Consider the following 19,826-nt stretch of genomic DNA (forward strand, 5'->3'; position numbering starts at 1 on the left):
ACCACTTTCAAGCTAGCAGGACTTCAGGGTAGTCCTGCTGTCAAGCAACACTATTCCGATTTCAAGGGACATAAAAGAATCATGCTATTTGTCACCATTCAAATGCAAATGATTTCATTGCAAAAGCAAATCTGTGCTTTTATGCCACAAGGGCAAGTGCCAATTCTTGTGCATTTGCTTAGATTTTTTGTTTGCGCCGTGAAGGTTAATAAAAGCCAATTATTTCCTTGTAACAAAAGGCTATGCCCTTTAAGTACAGCAAAAATGGCATGTGTGGCATACGATTCGGTTTTGCCATATTAAAACTCCTACTGCTGTTTGCCTTATGTTAGTGGCTTGCATTTTTGTTAGGTCTCCCATAAATCTTTGCAAGATGTTTGCAATATTTATTAAAAACTGGGCTTTTGTCGTTCCACGCTGGGAAACATTAGCCTGCATCTTGTTAAAAACAAATAATGCTCCTATTGAACACAGAAAGCTGCTTTTATACTGATTTCAGACTATTGGCCCATCTAGCTTAGTATTGTCTATATCCAACAGGCAGCCGTTCTCCAGGCTTTCATGCAGGAATATTTCCCAGACCTAGCAGGAGGTGCCAGAAACTGAGCATGGAGCTTTCTGTATTCAAAACATGTGCTCTAGCACTGAGCTACGGGCCTTCCCCACAAATCAGTTCCCACCCCAGTTTGGTATGATGTGGCGGTGTTTGCAAAGAAGAGCCATAAAACTTTGGCAATGTGTTCTAGAAATACTTTTATTTGATTCATAAAATTCTTCTTTACTCTCAGCAGCCTTAAGAGGATGGTTTCCAAGTGAGGTGGGAGTTCTGCACTCTCTGTTTTGTATCAGTAAACAAGCCGTCAGCGGCACTAAAATAAAGCATTTGCAGGACAATCCTATGCATGCCTCCTGAGGTGTGTAAGTCTTCCTGAATTCAGTGGGGGCCTGCTCCTAAGAAAGTGTGTACAGGATTACAGCTTTAAATTTGTATGGAACGCAAGCCTGTTCTGCTGTTTGGTTTTCATCAACACACCCAGAAATTGGCAAAACTAGTTATAGCTAGCCCTCAAATATATTCCTGATGCTCAAGCAAGGTATAAATGCATTCTGGTGCCAGGCAAAACCTTTTTTTATACCACCAGACTTTTGAATGATAAATTGCTCTTCCTTAGGTGTAGTCAAATTTTGTTTTGCTTTTTAAATGTATGTGTTGGATATGTCTCTGAACATGACTTATTGTAGATAGAAGTTGGCTTTCCTGGTGGGTTTTCTAAATGAGAATTGTGTCATGAGTCAACTGTATGATGCAGCAGCAGAAAAGCTAATGCTTTCCTAGGCTTAATTAACAGAAGTGTAGTGTCTGGTGGATCAAGGGAATTAATAGTGCTGCCTTGGTCAGACCACATCTGGAGTACTGTGTCCATTTCTGGGTGCCATAGTTTAATAGGAATGTTGACAAGCTGGAACATGTGCAGAGGAGGGCAACCAAGTTGATCAAGGGTCCGGAAACCAAGCGATATGATCAGCGGTTGAGAGAGTTGGGTATGTTTAGCCTGGTAAAGAGGAGACTGAGAGGAGATATGATAGGCATCTTCACATATCTCAAGGGTTGTCATATGGAAGATGGAGCATCGGAGCAAGTTTGTTTTCTCCTGCTCTGTAGGCTAGGACCTGAACTGGTCACTTCAAGTTACATGAAAGGAGATTCCGACTGAACTTCAGGAAGAATTTTCTGACAGTAAGAGCTGTTCGACAGTGAAACAGACTCCCTCGGGAGGTTATGGGCTCTCTTTCCTTGGAGGTTTTTAAGCAGAGATTGGGTGGCCATCTGTCATGGATGCTGTAGTTGAGATTCTTGCATTGCAGGACATTGGATGAGATGGCACTTGGGGTCCCTTCCAACTCTATGTAGACCCATTTGGCCTCTTGACCTAAGGTTCCCCACCTTTTCTCTAATTAAAAAGTTGGTCAAGGGAAGCTTTTCATTTACACTAGTGTTTTCACCCCCTCTTATCATTAAATCGTTGGATCTTGCAATGTTTATTACATGCTAAAACGACAGTGGCCAAACAGAGTTTATTGGGCCATATACATTGTGTTTATATTAGTACCACCAAACTTTCAATTTAGCAACTCAGCGGCAGGTAGAATGGAAGGATAGCACTGCATAACATGGAGCTGGTTACTGATGCTACAGACTTAGTTGCCCTTGCTCTGGAATTTCTCAGATATCTGCACTTGTTGCCACCTTTTCTGTATGTATAACTGAGAATTCTATAAGCAGAATCTTTCCTCGGGACAAATAGAAAGATCACTTCAAAATGTGCAGACTTGTCAGAAACAGCTCCTTATTTCATAGCTCTTAAAACAAATAAACAGTGTGAACAAATAGTTCATTGATTTCTCCCACACTGCCTCACAAAACGCTCAATCTCCCTATGAAATATGATATTTAACTACTGCTTTAAGTAAGGTGAAAATCCATTGGAGCCATCTTGCTTTCTATACTTACCTGCTAAAATTAGTATGTTTTTATCGGAAAGAATTGTAATTGTTACAGCAATGACAAAAATAATGGGAGTGTACCTGAAACCTAGAGGTTCATATTATTATATAGTTATACATAGAAACACTGAAATGCTTGAGTTAGAAAAGAAACAAGTCATTGCTTTGTAGTGTTTGTTTTACTGTATTTTTTATTTTTATTTTTTTAGGTTTGATACATCCGTTAGGGGTTTGGGTTGTCTGCTATCTGCATCTCTTAGGTCACTGGTTTTTAAAACACCGGCAGCACCTTTTCAGCATAGCTACTTTTATGAAAAATGACACATTTCGAATGTAGCTTTGCTGGAGCTAACTGTCAAGCGTTTTTAGTGTGTGTGTAGGAACATTTGAGAAAAAGTATTTGCTTTTTAAACGCCAGTGTTTACATGCTGAGGAAATGTCGTATAACGGAGCACTCCTTGCCTGTCATTTCAGTGATCTGCTGTCTTCAGAATACCTCGAGAGGCACATTGAACACGGCGGAAAGATGGTGGAAGTAAAAGTAAGAACTTGCACCCTGGCATTTTTGTTATGAATATATTTTCATCTTGCTGCATGCGATGCGATTAAGCTGTCTTAACTTGGCTGCAGATGGTGCTGGTGGGGGAACACAGATTGGGAGCCGAGTTATGAAACAACCAAGCCACATTCAGTCTTCCAAAGCAGGGATGGGGACCCAAAGGGGGGAAGGGCTCTTGCCATTGCACATTCCAGCCCCACAGATGACAGAGCTTTCTGCCCATGTATGCTCCTCTCCATCCAGGCAAGCAGGAGGCAGTTCAAAGGCGCATTCCCACCAAGACACATTTGAGGAGAGGGACTTCATCTCCCAGCATCCCTGCCCATTGGCCTTGCTGGCTGGGGCTGATGGGAGTTGGAGTCCAAGAGGCTGTGAAGGGCCACAGGTTCACTATAACTGGCTTAGAGCAAGACCAGTGAGGCCTGTGGCCAGAGGAAAGTTCCAGACAAAGAGGCCTGGAAAGCTGCTTTCGACCCCCAGGCCCAGGGTTCCTCACCCCAGTTCAAAAGCTTGTTTTTATTTGGCTCAGTATTATAAAGCAAGGAACCTGTGTTTTGTAATTCTGTCAGAATTGTGCTTCTGATGAAGTCGTGGCTGTCAGGACATTGCTGATTGCTGCTATACTCTAAGCAGCCTCCAGGTGGAAGCTGTATTATACACTGGCTTTCCCCACATCTTACACCCTCAGGTAACAGCAATTAACAGCAGGAAGGAAAGCTTTTCCACCCAGTGGTCTGGTCTTTTTTTTTGCTTACAAATGAGAAGTGATCTCCATAGAGGCTGGCTCCAGTGAGATTTGTACCTGCCAGATCCTTGGAACTGGGCACAGAGTTGGAGCCAGATCAACATTTGACATTTCTCTCAGTGACTCCTTAGAAAGGTGGGGCTCTTCACTGACAGGGAGGACCAACAAAGGCAGCTCTGTGGTTGGTGGCATTGAGTGTGGGGTCTCCACTGTCACAGGGGTCGAGTACTCTTTTGACAACCTGTTATGCCCTTCTCCAGGATCCAGACCCACAGCCCACTGAGCCCACAGTCCTGTGGGTCAGATTCCTCCTCTCTATATCCTCTGGGACCCTTCCTGGGTTCCTCCAGCTCTCTGATCTATTCCTCATCATCATCTGACCACCCTCTCCACAACTTCTCCTTGTATGTTATGTTGTTGTTTTGTTTTGTTAAGTTACTTCTATACTGCCATAGCATAACATATCAGGATGGTGTACAACAACAAAAACAGGAAACTGAAAACAGTACAGTTTTCATTCTAGCCACCAGTGGTTTTTTTTCTTTTTCTTATTTAGCTTCTGTAGAACAAAATAATAATCTGAGGATACCCATTCAGTGCAGTGGCAAAGATCTAGTTCTGCACTCATTCCCATTTCCACGTTGCTAGTTTGCAGGCATTTTTACTGCTTCTTCAGAGTTTCTGCGCTTAGTATTATGGATGCCACGGTTCAGAAGAACAATATTAGTATCAGACATGGAGCACCTAGGATGGGGCTCAAAGATATTGATTGATTGAATTTATATACCGTCCTTATACCTGGAGGTCTCAGGGCAGTTCACAGAAAAGATCACAGTATATAAAATCATAATAAGAATATTAACCCAATAACACCCCCTCAAAAGAGCCACATTTTAAAAGGGCATAGGACAGGCTTCCTCAACCTCGGCCCTCCAGATGTTTTTGAGACTACAATTCCCATCATCCCTGACCACTGGTCCTGCTAGCTAGGGATCATGGGAGTTGTAGGCCAGAAACATCTGGAGGGCCGAGGCTGAGAAAGCCTGGCATAGGATGTCAATCAGGTCAACCAATGGCCTGGTTAAAAAGGAACGTTTTTGCCTGGCACCTAAAGGTGTATAATGAAGGTGCCAGGCGAACTTCCCTGGGAAGAGCATTCCACAGATGGGGAGCCACTGCAGAGAAGACCCATTCTCATGTTGCCACTCTCCTCACCTCTCAAGGAGGAGGCACCCAAAGGAGATCCAAGTTGCAGCACAATGCCACATCTTGTGGCTGCACAGCAGTGTGTGGGCTCACCTCAGCTTTGGCTATTGAGGCTACAGCTTCTATAGGTTCTGCTTCACCACTTTTACTTTATTGTTGTTGTTGGTGGTGGTGGTGGTATTATTATTATTATTATTATTATTATTATTATTATTATTATTGGTAGTAGTACTAGTACTAGTAGTATACTGCTTAATGCCTAAATAGACTTCTGTGTGGTTTATAAAGAAGATAAACGAGTTGCACAAACCTTAAAATTATTATTATTACATTTATACCCCACCTTTCCTCCAAGGAGTTCAAGGAGCTCTCATCTCCCCCCATGCTATCCTTACAACTCCCCTTTGAGGTACATTTGGATAGGAGACAGTGACTAGTCCAAGGATCACTCAGTGAGCTTACCCCGTGAGTGAGGGTTTGAACCTTCTTCTTCTGGGTCCAACACTCTGACCACTGCCCTATAAAGATTGGTAATTAAAATATGCACACACACAAAATTGCCTTAAACAATGCGGCAATGAAAATAGGAGACTCAGGTCAAGAGACCAAGGCAATGTCTCTTATTAACACAGGTGTGTTAACAACTTACCGTTGACTATAATAGTGGGGGTGGGGAAGAGGGGGGTAGTGAAATTGGCAGAGAGAAAGCCTCCTTTGTGGCAACAGTGAGATGCCAGGATTTAAGAAGTGGCAGTAGCTGAAAGGCGACTGCTCTGGGGGCAAGGGACATAGGGAGCTGCCTTATATTGAGTCACATTTGACTGGCAGCAGCTCTCTGGAGATGATGGGGATTGAACTTGTGACCTTCTGCATACAAAGCAGACCCCGCCCCCAAGCTCTGGGCTTCTTCCCCCAAGAATGGAAGAGTTGGGGCAGCCATGAATGCCAGTTATGCCTCTCCAGCCTTTGGAAAGATGTGTGTTTTAAGTATGGATCCATTCAGTCATACATTTAAAGAGAGTCCCTGTTATGAATACAGCTTATGAAAATCTGATGCTAAGAAAGAACAGGAATGGGCATCTGTTTCTCTCCGTCGGGCATTATACATAAAAGGTGAAAATCTAAACACTTTGGATCACTAGCAAGTCTTTCTCTCTTTCTTTTTACCAAATTAGGTTCTGATTCTTCAAGGCATTCTAATATTAGAATACCTCTTTAGCATAGTTTAAAGACAATGCAGTGCATTTTGGCAGTTTTCGTGGCAGACACGGTATAGGAATGCTCAAGACTTTTAATAATAAATGTGGAGTCATTTGTGGCTATAAAGCCAGTGGCAGAGCAATAAAATTTTATAAGGCATGGGGGAGATTGGAGGTGCTCTTTCCATGCTGACTCCGTCCCCCTATTATGTGCTGGGGTCACTATGGAGGAACTGTCCTCACAGCAGTTTTGGGCTGTTCCTGATGGGAAGAGGGAGGTGGCATATGCGTCAATTTCTCTGCCTGAAATTTACAGCCCCTTATAGGATTGCAGCTGGTATATTATCGTAACCTGATTAAAGATGAGTCCATTTCTGCCTCAAGCGACACGGCAGGATCAATGAGCATCTCTCAGACTGTGAACCTGATCGCTTAGGGGGAAGCTCAGTCATCTCCAGAACCTCAGTTTATTGGCCGTCATCCAGTCCATTGTCTCATCAGGATGCTGATTAAGGACATCCACTGGCCCTATTCAGGTACTCATTGCCAGGCTTAACTAAGCTGATGAGGAGGGGAGAGAGTAGACAAGCATGCTAGCTCTGCCTTCTGTCCCCATCACCTTCTGCAGGTTTGAGGATGACTTTTGTGTAGTGAGGAAGCCTCCTTGTGGGAGGTCCCACATAAGACCCTCCTCAGGTCCATGGAAACTACTCTGCTCTTGCAGAAAAGTCCCGCTTGAAAATACAGAAAGTGTAGGCACTTTCTTGCATGCTCTCAACTCACCTTATTTGTTTTTTTAAAGCCCATCAATGAATGCCTGATTCCGACTATTTTATTCTTTGATTTTGATTATTTAATAAATGTACCACTTAATATATTAAAAAAGATCTGTACAAAAAACTGAAGCAATGGCAGACAACTTAAATGAAACATTACAAAAATGCATATGAATATCAGTGCAAAATTACATATATATATATATATATATATATATATATATATGCTTTCGTAGATTTTCACGGGTACAGGAATGCAGGTTTTGGTGTCCTCGGGTGTCTTCCCGTGTAAAAGTTGGGGTGTCTAGGCGACGTTTCGACGAGGTCTCACTCGTCATCTTCAGGCTGGTGCTTTCGGCTTCTTGTTACTGGAACAGAGCAGGATCTCAGTGTTTGAGTTCCTATAAATACTGTAGAGGGGGTGTGGTGTATAGCCTCCAATGTTCTGGGCAGAGAGGAAGTTCCCAGGCTAGTGTGCCTTTTCTTCTTTTGTTCCTTAATTACTTGAGAGATATCTTGAGTGATTTCTTGAGTGATATCCTGAGTACCACTTAGGTGGGTCATTAGGTGTGGATTAGTTGTTAAAGTCTTTGTGTCTTGACCTCTTGAACTTTGTGAAGAGTTTTCCTGAGAAGATGGCTGTACTGTACTTAGTTGTGCTCTGGCTTGGCTTCGTGTATAGGGGCGAGCTGTGGTTTTGTGGCTTGTGTCAGCCAGATCTGTGTAGGGATTGCAGGGGGGTGCAGCATCCGGAGGTGCCACCATGGATTGGCTACTGGATGGTGTCTGTAATTCATCTGTGGAGAGGGTCTGGGTTTGGGTCTGGTGTGGTTGATTGGTGTTGGCGTTCTGTGTGCCTCTGGATCTGGTGTCAGTTTTTGTGGGGAGGGCTAATTTCCAGATGTCTGGCAAGCGGGATGTGTCGTCACGCTTGTTCATGTTGTGAGGGTGTTTCTCTATCTCGATGGCTTCCATGATTATTCTCTTGTGGTGATGTTCCGTGTTAAAGAGCAATTTGGAATCTGCAAAATTAATTTCGTGTCCTGTTTCTTTCATGTGTTGGAAAAGAGAGGAAGTTTTTTCTTCTTTTTTGACGGCATTCTTGTGTTCTGCGATACGTGCATTTATTCGTCTGTTTGTTTGTCCAATGTACGTGGCTGGGCAGACTTTGCAGGGTATTTCATAGATCCCTTGGTTTTCCAACTGGATTTTATCCTTGGGGTTTCTGAGGATATTGGCTATTTTTTGGTTGGTGCAAAAGGCTGTTTTGATATTGTGTTTATGGAGGATTTTGCTAATTTTATCTGTAGTGCCCTTGATATAAGGAAGGAGGGCCATGCCATTGTTTTCTTCTGTGTCTTGGTTTTTGGGGGGTGTTTCCTTTTGGATTAGCTTCGTAATCCAATGAAATATCCAATGAAATATCTATGAAATACCCTGCAAAGTCTGCCCAGCCACGTACATTGGACAAACAAACAGACGAATAAATGCACGTATCGCAGAACACAAGAATGCCGTCAAAAAAGAAGAAAAAACTTCCTCTCTTTTCCAACACATGAAAGAAACAGGACACGAAATTAATTTTGCAGATTCCAAATTGCTCTTTAACACGGAACATCACCACAAGAGAATAATCATGGAAGCCATCGAGATAGAGAAACACCCTCACAACATGAACAAGCGTGACGACACATCCCGCTTGCCAGACATCTGGAAATTAGCCCTCCCCACAAAAACTGACACCAGATCCAGAGGCACACAGAACGCCAACACCAATCAACCACACCAGACCCAAACCCAGACCCTCTCCACAGATGAATTACAGACACCATCCAGTAGCCAATCCATGGTGGCACCTCCGGATGCTGCACCCCCCTGCAATCCCTACACAGATCTGGCTGACACAAGCCACAAAACCACAGCTCGCCCCTATACACGAAGCCAAGCCAGAGCACAACTAAGTACAGTACAGCCATCTTCTCAGGAAAACTCTTCACAAAGTTCAAGAGGTCAAGACACAAAGACTTTAACAACTAATCCACACCTAATGACCCACCTAAGTGGTACTCAGGATATCACTCAAGAAATCACTCAAGATATCTCTCAAGTAATTAAGGAACAAAAGAAGAAAAGGCACACTAGCCTGGGAACTTCCTCTCTGCCCAGAACATTGGAGGCTATACACCACACCCCCTCTACAGTATTTATAGGAACTCAAACACTGAGATCCTGCTCTGTTCCAGTAACAAGAAGCCGAAAGCACCAGCCTGAAGATGACGAGTGAGACCTCGTCGAAACGTCGCCTAGACACCCCAACTTTTACACGGGAAGACACCCGAGGACACCAAAACCTGCATATATATATATATATATATATATATATAGTTCCTCACCTGAATTAAACCTGAAGGAAAGAAATTACAAGGCAGCTGGTTCTCATTTGGTTTACCACTGTGTGGATTTACTTAGTCTCCTTATGCTTTCTTGTTACATCTGTCACTGCCGACTAGAGCTATAGCTGCACTCAATTCAAGTAACCCAAGAAATCAGTTTATTCTCTTTCCCTCCATTTCCTCCTTTAGAGAGACAAACACTACAAAAAGTTTTGCGCGTGCCACTAAATTTCTCCTAGGGTTGCCCGGTTAGAATTTCAAAGCTCAAATTTCACTGCTTCACAGTTCTTTTGGCAGTTTGTGTATGCTCAGTTAGGGAGCTTCCAAGCAGTGGCTATTTTGTGGTGGGATTGAGTCGCATTTTGTGCAGAAATCATTTTGTGAAAGTGTGGTTGATTGGAAGGCATTGTGCAGCAAACCCACGACCCAGAAGGCTGGACTTATTTCAATAAGGAAAGCAGTGGGAAAATGTACTAGGTTTCGACTTGCTTTGATGCAACATCATCTAACCTCCCCGCAGACAAATCAGAGTGAAGGCTCATTAAATAGCCAGTCATCATTCCTTGCTACCTATGAATGCTCTATAAACAGGTGGTCTGAAAGTGCTCTTGCTCCCTGGACTTTTCTGTTTTAGAGCCGCTCCCACCATGATTTGCAATGAAGAAGGGGGCTGTTGATCTAACTCAATGCAGCTGCCGTATATTGTGCAATGTGGCCTTTAATTCTACACTTAAAGAACATTTCTGAATTCAAAAGTTAGGTGGATGTCCTCCTCCTCCTCCTCCTCCTCCTCCTCCTCCTCCTCCAATAATTCTCATTCACTAATTGCTCGTACGTGACAGCCAAAATACACTTTTGCATTGGAAGCTGGCTTTAGGGAGAACCAAATGGAAACTAACAAGAGAGGCTTGGCAGGAAGAAACTAAAAGGAGAGAGAGCACTTAGGACTATTTTGTCAGCAATATGTTGATGGCACACAGCTCTACTTCTTTACATTTGCAGGTGAGACAGTGGATGTGTTGGATTGTTGTTTTGCCTCAGTCATGGTCCGAGTGAGAGCCAAGCTCAATCCAGATAAGACTAGAGCACTGCTAGTGGGGATGATGGGAGTTGTAGTCCAGCAACACTGGGAGGGCCACAGGTTCACCCCTGGGTCCCAGATTTGTATGAGTGCCTCAGAATGGCGGAGGCTTGGAAAACCTTCGTTTGTTTTTGTTGTTGTTGGCCAATCCATGAAAAATCCCAGCAAGGGCACTTTGTGAGACCGAATGAAAGAGCGAGTGAGCAATGTTTGTTTTTGTTTTGAAAATCCGGAGTCTGATCTTGGGTCAAGTGAGCCCAGACTTTCTGCACCATTGTGATGATGCAGTACAACAGAACAGTGGGATTATTGTTTTGCTGTATCTTTTGACTCCATTTTTAGATGAAGGCTTCTTCCAAAAATAAGTCAGCCACAACACAAGAGTATGAAAAACAAAACTACAAAGGATTGTTCGATGCATTTCAATAACCTGCTTAAAAAAACCAGTTACGGGAAAGACGACAAAAATAAGTTATGTAAGGGGCACATTGTTTTTGCACCATTTTTAAACAATCCAGTTGTTTGGGCTGCCAGGTATAGAATTTGTAAACCGAATCACATATGTATACAGCAAGGTGCCTATTTCAGTTCTTGTGTATTAAAGAGCTGCTAGCTTCGCCCATTTATTCTCCCTTGCAAATGGCTCATCCATGCTTTGTTTAACTGTATTTTCCCCATGCAGCTTCTTAGATTGGAGATAAAGGTTGGAGGAAAATAATTTTTTTTGAGTGGGGCGTTGCAGGGGCAATCAGCAGATGTCCAGTCTTTCCCCCACAAATCCCTCTCCCCTGCAGTCACATCACTTGAGGAAACATGGGTTTAGGAACACGCATTTGCTAAGACAACAAGTAATTCTGCCCAGGGTCACAAGCCCAATTCACACTGCAACATAATTTGGCATGTAGGCAAATGAGCAGCAGTTGGTTTTGCCGTGGAAGAGATGACATCACTGTTCAATTGCATTCATATGAGACAAGGTGAGATCAAGAAAACACGCCTTTAGGTTGTTGTGCAGCTGCGGGAATGGTAACAAGCAGTTTTTGCAGGCTCTAAGATTTATTTTAGCACCAGCAATTGAGATGCATGCAAGGATACTGAAAAGCTGCATCTTCAGAATACCAGATTTCCTTGTTGTCTGGCAAACCTGCTCTCACGCTAAGCTGTCAGGACTGAAACCAGTGGCACTGGCTGTGGTTTAGGTGGGAAGAGGTACTAGAGAAACAGAAGCCCCCTCCACCCCCTCTACCCCTCCATGAGTCTGTCATATGTCATTGTTCTTTCCTTTAGGCAATCTGGGATTCTTCCAGACTCCCAACATACAGTTGCAGTGGATCCCTGTGTCCTTTTATCTCTCTTTGATTATCATTCTGTCATTGGGATTGCCACCGAGATAAAAGGGCTGCTGGTCTGAATAATCTGCACCAGTCCCCTTTCCTGTTAAGTATCCAAATCTGTTCCCTGCTGTTTCTCAAAAACAACACACTCACTCCGCCCCCGCCCCCCTTAGACATTCTGTTCATCCATCTATCAGAAACAAGATCCAAACGCAACAGCCTTGGCTAATGGTTCTGACTGTATTCAAACAATGTACTAAATGGCAGGAATTGCCACTTTGGTGCCAGATGTGACAAAATACTTATGCAAAAAAAGTACCTTTTTGACATACTCATGTCTGTGTGCACAGGCCTGTGTGCATATTGTGTGCATATCTTCTGGGATGCTGCAATGGGGGCATATATAGTGTGAAAGGTGCAACAAAATTCATATGCATGTAATTTCCAGAGTTGGAGAATTACTTGTAGGTTGCGCATTTGCTGCCCGGGGTTTCTTTGGAGGAAGGTGCAAGGGAATACCTCTAATAATTAATAAATATTTCCTTGCATTGGGGTGTAGCTCGTGGAGGAATTCAGTCATGTGTGAATTGTCTCCCAAGAAATGCAAATGTCCTCTTTGGCCATAGCCAAGTGGTAGAAAGTGTGCTTTGCATGTAGAATCTCTGCCATCACCAGATACGATGGGGGAAGACTCATGTCTGAAACCCTTGCAGGGCGGCTGCCAATCCGGGTAGGTAATGCTGACATAGATGGGCTGATGTCCTCGCTCAATGTTCATGGCAGCTTCCTGTTCCTTTTCCCTAAGCCTAGATGGATGCACTATGGTAGAAGATGGTTTGCTGAGAACTCCTTGGCTTGTTCTTGCAACACATTCTTAGCTGCTTACATAATTTTTACCCTTGCCATTCTGCTTCCCAGTCACCTTGAATCTGAGAAGATTCCTAGACTATGAATAGGTTGTGATACATCAACAGCTCCTGTAGGCGATGTTGTAAAATGCATTCTCCTCCGTAGATGTGAGAAACTAAACTAGCTGTCCTCTATAGTACTTTCAAAATGTGTGTTTATAGACAATGCCTTATTAATGTCTACTTCATGAAAAGGGTGTAAAAAGCAGCAGGCACTGTCAGTGTCAGAGCTGTACTTGATGTTTAGGTGTAAAGGATCAGAAGCCCGAATGGCTTGGTCTTCCCTGTTTTCATTATTCCTCTTTTGCCCAATCATGGTAGCATCAAGGTTTACTGCTTAACTATTACGGGCGGTGTGCATTTAACTTGTTCCATCTGTGCCAGGTTTCCTGCTTGCACAGTGGGATGGACACACCTGCCATGTGCCCCTAAATCTGTTTGGGGTTTCCTCTCAAGCCTCCAGAGCAGATTTGGGAGGGTGTAAGGTGTACGCAGGGGAAGAAAGTTCTGTTGCACAAGCAGAAATCCTTGAAGTGACAGAATGAGTTGTTTGGATACCACCAGTTGTCATCATTATTGATTATTAATATATCAAAATTAATATGTATAAACTAATACACACACCTATGTCTATAGCATCATCAGGAGGCAGCTTTACAGAATTCAAGAGGATAGGTCCCTGCCCTGAGGAGCTTACAAGATAAAATTTCTCATTGCGGAAGCAACCAAGGAAAGGAAGACGGAATAAACAGGAGAAGCAGCATGCAGTCGTTGCTGTGGTATGTGCCGTCTTAGGTTTCTCAGCCTTTAGGGCCACCTCAAAAAATATTCCAAAAAGCCACCAAATTCTGCCAAAAATCTGCAAGATTCCACCACAATTGCCCCCTCCAAACCTCTTTTCTCAAACTCCAACTCTCCACAGCCCTCAAAGGTTGGTGCAAAGACTCCTGGGATTACTAGCCTTTTCTCCCACTGTTTACGTGCCATTTTTGCATTTTTTGTGCTCTAAGGCCTTTTTCGTCAGTTCCTTTCTTCAATCAAATATTTGCTCCTGCAGAACTTTTTAAGGGAACGGGCACATTTTCCTTCTTCTTCACACTGACGTTCCATTGAGGCATGCAGAGTCTTGTTACTTGCAAGAAGATACTGTGCAACAAGAAAAGAGCAGAAATGCTTCCTTTATGTAGGTCAGTGATATTCACTACAAAGTTGCCAGGGGCCTCTTTTAAATCTAGGAGATGTGTTCGTGGAGGGGCTTAATAAAATGCAGTTTGTAATGCTAAAGCTAAATCGTGATTCCTTTAAATGCTAAGGAAAGGAAATTACTTCAGATTTTGTGCCCTCAAGCCCAAGTGCACATGTTTGTAACATTCCTCACAAAGGGAGCTGCTGCGTTGCCGCTGCCTATCAATTGCTTATCCCCTCTTCAGGCCTTGGAAGTCCCATTCCAGGGAGTCCTGCCTGGCCCCTTCTCTGTTGCCCTTCTGTTGACAGGTGAGAAGGCTTCACTGTTTTGGCAGCTTTTTGTCCTGCTGTGTTTTTACTTAGTGTTGCTATATAGTGGATTTGCTTTTTCATGATTGTCTTCATACTGGATTGATTAGTTACATAGGCTCATGTGGAGAGATCAGCATATACATATGATGATAAGTGTGTAAGTACAGAAAGCCACAAAGACCACCTATGGGCCAATAAATTGTGGCATATCCCCCCTACGCTCAACAGATGGTGCCACACTTCTAAAAGCTAAAGAAGCTATTGCACTGCTCTGGAAAGAACATTACCAGCATCTCCTTAACCGCAACCTCCCCCATAGCTGCTGAGGTCCTCTCACAAATTCCGCAAAAACAAATTAGAGATGAGCTTGCAATATCTCCAAATTTGGGAGAGTTGTGTACAGCTATTAACCAAATGAAAAACAACAAAGCCAGAGGACCTGTCAAAGTCTTCAAAGTGGGCAGAATTGAATTTAGACAACAACTTCATAAGCTCATCGTAAAAATATAGGAGAGAGAGGAGATCCCAGCAGACTTTAGGGATGCCAAAATTAGCACCTTTAAATAATAAAAAAGATGACAGAACGGATTGCTATCTTTATTAGCTGTGGCCAGCAAAATTCTTGCAAGGATCTTAGCAAACCGTCTTCTAACTATATCCGAGGCTACTCTTCCTGAATCCCTAAATGGTTTTCAACCTTATAGGGAGACAGCGTACATGATTTTCTCTGCTCGACAGCTTCAGGAAAAATGCAGGGAGCAAAACCAACCCCTGTATATGGCATTTCTTGACCTGACTAAGGCCTTCACCACTGTAAATCATAATGCCCTGTGGACTGTCCTCCTGGAAATCGGCTGCCCAACAGGCAGGGAGTTCCAGAGAGTTGGTGCTGCCGCGCTAAGGAACTGATTTCTTGCAAGTGCAGAATGAGTGTTATGTGGCACAAGCTAAGGAGCTCAGGATTACAGACCTGAAGGAAACCTGTGCCACAACCACAACTTAAGAAATTAGGGAAAGGAAGTTGGCAAGAAGGGTAGAAAGCTGTAAACAACAGCAGGAAGTATGCTACTCCCAAGGCCATCTGGTGAATAGCACTCATTCAGGACATTCTCTGTGGTCTACAGCAATCACTAAAAATAGCTTGTCTTGCTCACCTAATTTCTAGAGCCACTGACCCAGTTCATAACTCAGTGACTTTTAAACATTTCTATAATGCAGCTGAAATATCCATTTTAAGTGGGACAAACACACACACACGAGGAATGCTGTGCTCTTTGAAACACTAGTCCATCTTTTCCATTTCTCTAGAAAGTTTCATTTTTATTATTGGCATACATTCTTGAAAAGCTGCGATTGCAGCCGGTTTCCAGCATCGGATCTCAGATGCAGATTTGGCTTAAGTTTAGCTGTAGGCCTTGAGCCTGGCTCTCAAATAGCACATCAATGCAGTCAAAGCAAAGAGGGCTCATTAATAAAAAAGCAGTGAGTTTGCGCCCTCTATAATATAGTAGTTGCTGTTCCCGGTTTGAAAGTGCTACTCGTGAGACCAGACGTTTCAGCAGAGCAGGTGGCAGGTGAATTCCTTGGTAGGAACTACACATTACATTTGAGTGCCTAAAACAATTGGGCCTCTTTTGGAGGAAATGATTCGGAGGGTGGGAATGGCCGTAGCTCGGTGGCAGAAAACCCTGGCTTTCAACCCTGGCCATCTCCCAGGCTGCCAACCTTTGCAGAACAGGGATGGACCATATGTGGTCCTCCCGAACTTGTTAAGACTCACATCAGCCCCAGACAGCATGGTCAATACCCATGGTTGGGCAGGGGGTGTTATTCGAAAAGTTCTAAAGTCTTCCATAAAGGTCAAGATCGCTGTTCTGGACATTGGCCTTAAAATAATGAACCGACAGTTCAAAACGACACACAACACTCTGCCCTGGGAAAGAGGCAAGAAGGTGAAGGGAGGTCAAGCCACTTCACACTTCGAGCCTCAGGGCATGGGAAGATGCCGCATGTGCTCTGCTGCTCACCGGCATCTGGCCAAGGAGACTGGCAGCATCTGCTAGGAAAGCGGCCTCTTAATTGCTTCCCTGTAAAGATGAAGGCACTGGCTTTGAATGTCGCCTAAGAGAGGACAGATAGGCAAGAAAGCTGGGGACCATTTTTCTGTGCCCTTTTAGGAGTCAGAATCATATAACTATAGAGTTGGAAGGGACGCCAGGGTTCATCTAGTCCAACTCCCCTGCAATGCAGGAATGTCAACTAAAGCATTCATGACAGATGGCCATTTTATATAAGTTGGAAGCTGTTCAGAGTGGCTGGGGCAACCCAATCAGATGGGTGGGGTACAAATGATAAAATTAACAACAACAACTGTTATGTACTGAGTTGAATAGGATCCAAAATGCAGCAGTCTAATTGGTCCTAGAACAATAGGATCCAGAATGCAGCAGTCTGATTGGTCCACTGGAGCTACCCAATCACAATGAAGATGATGGAGATGAAGAGATCACCACTTCCCAAGGGAGTCCATTCCACTGTCGAGCAGCTCTTACTGTCAGAAAGTTCTTCCTGATGTTTAGTTGGAATCTCCTTTCTTGTAACTTGAATCCATTCATTTTGAGTCCTGCCTTCTGGAGCAGGAGAAAACAAGCTTGCTCCATCCTCCATCAGGCAGCCCTTTAGATATTTGAAGATGGCTAGTATATCTCCTCTCCGTCTCCTCAGTTCCAGGCTAAACTTGCCCAATTCCTTCAACTGTTCCCCATAAGTTTCCATACCCTTGATCATCTCAGTGGCCCAGAGTCAGATTCATGCTTTTGCTCCCACAGTGGCATAAGGCACATGCCTAGGAGACAGGCCAAAAGGGGCAGAACTACATGATCAATTGCATGTATGAAAACCCAGGGAGTTTCTTCTACAAAAGAAGGAAGCCTTGGCATAGGTCTTACTTAGAACAAAGAGTCAGAGTCTCTCTCTCTCTCTCTCTCTCTCTCTCTCTCTCTCTGTGTGTGTGTGTGTCTTAGTCCTTTCCCCAAGCCACTTCCACCCTCTCCACCCCCACAGGAGTTTGGAAAAGGATTTACACTTTAAGAACGCTGTAGAAAGAAATGCATTAGGCAGGGAGCTGTAAGAGAAAGGTTGTGGGCAGTTTTCTTGCACACATACAAAGAAACACACTCTGCTGCCTCATATAGAGTCAGACCATTGGTCCACCTCAACATTGTCTACGCCAAGTTGGGGAAGGGACACCAGTGGCCTTCCTGACGATGTTGGACTATGTCTTCCATCATCCTTGACTATTGGCTGGGGCTGACGGGAATTGGATTCTGGAGGGTACCATCTTCCCCGCCCCGGCCCTAACGTATCTCAGTGCTGAAGCTTCTTTTTATACCAGCATTTTGCTGATGGGTTGTGTTTTCTTTCTTTCTTTCTTATTTTATTTTATTTTATTTTATTTTATTTTATTTTATTTTATTTTATTTATGATTTTCAATTTTATACATTTTGATAATTTTACAATCAATTTAATATATCAGAACTCGACTTCCTCCTCTTTCTGCGGTTCCTTAAATTTATTTTTTATATTTTCTGCATATTCCAAATTAACTTAATTTACTCATTTATTCATCTGCTTTAAATATATACACTTATAAAACTCTTATAATCCTGCCATTGTTCTTATCTGTTTACAGCTTATTTGTAAATATTCAATAAACCATTTCCATTCTTTTATAAAAAGTTTATCTTGATTTCTTATTTTGCCATTTCTGCATATTCCATAAGTTTTTGTATCCATTCTTCTTTCGCTGGGACGACTTCTTCTTTCCATTTTTGGGCAAGTAACATTCTTGCCGCTTGCAACATTCTTGTCGCATATATGAATAAATTTCTATACATTTTGGGTAGCTCTGTCCCCATAATTCCCAAAAGAAAAGCTTCTGGTTTTCATTACAAACATTGTTTTAAACATATTTTTCAGTTCATTATATATCATTTCCCAGTAACCTTTAACCTTACTACAAGACCACCACATATGATAAAAATAACCTTCTTTCTCTTTACATTTCCAACACTTGTTTGATTTTGATTTCATACCATACTTAACAATTGTTTTTTCCTCAAGTGCCACAGTTGTGTTTGTGGCCAAGCACCATTTTGTGTTTGCTTCCTCTTCCTCACATGCCTTACACACCTACCAACACCCATTGGCTCAGCAAAGAACATACCTAAAACTTGGAAGCAATGCACTATCTTGCTGCTGACTTAATCTTGTGGACGCTTCAGTAATTGGTAATTAGATTTAGCTACATGCTGAGGGTAGTGATTTTCTAAACCCAGTGACCTTGGAATGGCTGCCTGCTGAAGAAAAGGTTAATCATCAGTTGGCATTTTGCAAATAATTCAGAACTCATTAGCTTGACCAAGGAAAGGCAATACTGTGACTAACAAATAATGTCACTGATTTTGTCTCCTCTACCCTCGGGCTAGCAAGTGGTTGAAGGATGTCTAAATGGGAACTGAGCGGAGTGACATTTTATTGCTACCTGGGAGTGCTGTGTTTAGTTCAGTGGCTGGGAGCCAGCTTCTCCAAGTTACTTGTTTGCTGGAATTTGAGATACGCAGAAGGAGGCAGGAGGTGATTTCAGACATACATCATTTTATTTGCAAGCTGTCTTTCCATAGTTAAAACCATGCTAAAGGAAGCTTACCAACATGGAAAAAACCCCCACGTAATTACTAATATAACAAGAACAGTAAACAATAAATAAAACACATTGAGGGCTGCACAACCAAATCAAACAATTTCCACATTAAATCACAACAAGATCTAAAAATAAAGATACAAAAAATAATAATCTCAATAAGAACAACGCCCCCTAAACAATTTACCAACCCAAGAGTCTCTACAGCATCCTGAGCTTTTGTAGCTGGAGTCAGTCAGGGCTCCACCCTCCCAAGGCAGGGAGCAGGTCTTCCAGGACTCGCAGCCAAGAACGTATCAGACTTGAGTCATATTCAAAGTTGACCCATTGAAACAAATGTGATTAAGTTATTGTTGACTAACTTGTTCTTTGATTTTAATGGGTTTACTCTGAGTTAGGTTGTATACACACTCCTGCTTACCCTGCACCAGTGCACTCCCGCTACATAACGTTGACCACAATCCGTGTCTGTTCTGTACCGGTCCTGTTGTTTCTTAACGAAGTGCTCCGTTTTGATCCTTTAAATGATAACATCTTGGAGGACCCGGGCCTCAAGAAGGTTAGACTGGCCTCGACCAGGGCCAAGGCCTTTTCGGCTGTGGCCCCGGCCTGGTGGAATGCTCTGTCACAAGAGACCAGGACCCTGTGGGATCTGACATCTTTCTGCAGGGCCTGCAAGACAGAGCTGTTTCGACAGGCCTTTGGCCGGGGTCCAGTCTGACCCCCTCTCTCCTTATAAGAACCTGCATGAAAATGGCCTCCCAGCTTTGCTCACAGGCTCATATAAGATCAGTATAAACTCTTAGGCCTGGTGAGCAGTTAAGGTCCCCATCCCTAATTTGCGGGTTGCCATCTGATTGGATTTCACTTTAAGTCTGATTTGATTTTAGGATGTATTTTAATTGATCGCTTGATTTTAT

The 19,826-nt window shown here is 43.2% G+C and overlaps 1 protein-coding gene across 13 annotated transcripts in view; it reads left to right on the top strand.

Annotated features, from left to right (window-relative positions):
• ADAM22 (ADAM metallopeptidase domain 22) overlaps positions 1 to 19,826 on the top strand; it is a 120,252-nt gene that overhangs the window by 42,311 nt on the left and 58,115 nt on the right. For all 13 annotated transcript variants that reach the window (XM_081881942.1, XM_081881936.1, XM_081881944.1 and 10 more), the window contains exon 4: positions 2,980 to 3,046. In XM_081881942.1, the coding sequence (XP_081738068.1) occupies positions 2,980 to 3,046 (67 nt within the window). The remainder of the gene's footprint in view (positions 1 to 2,979; positions 3,047 to 19,826) is intronic.

The sequence above is a fragment of the Podarcis erhardii genome, assembly GCF_964252035.2.
Source record: "Podarcis erhardii genome assembly, chromosome: 12".
Lineage (NCBI taxonomy): Eukaryota > Metazoa > Chordata > Lepidosauria > Squamata > Lacertidae > Podarcis > Podarcis erhardii.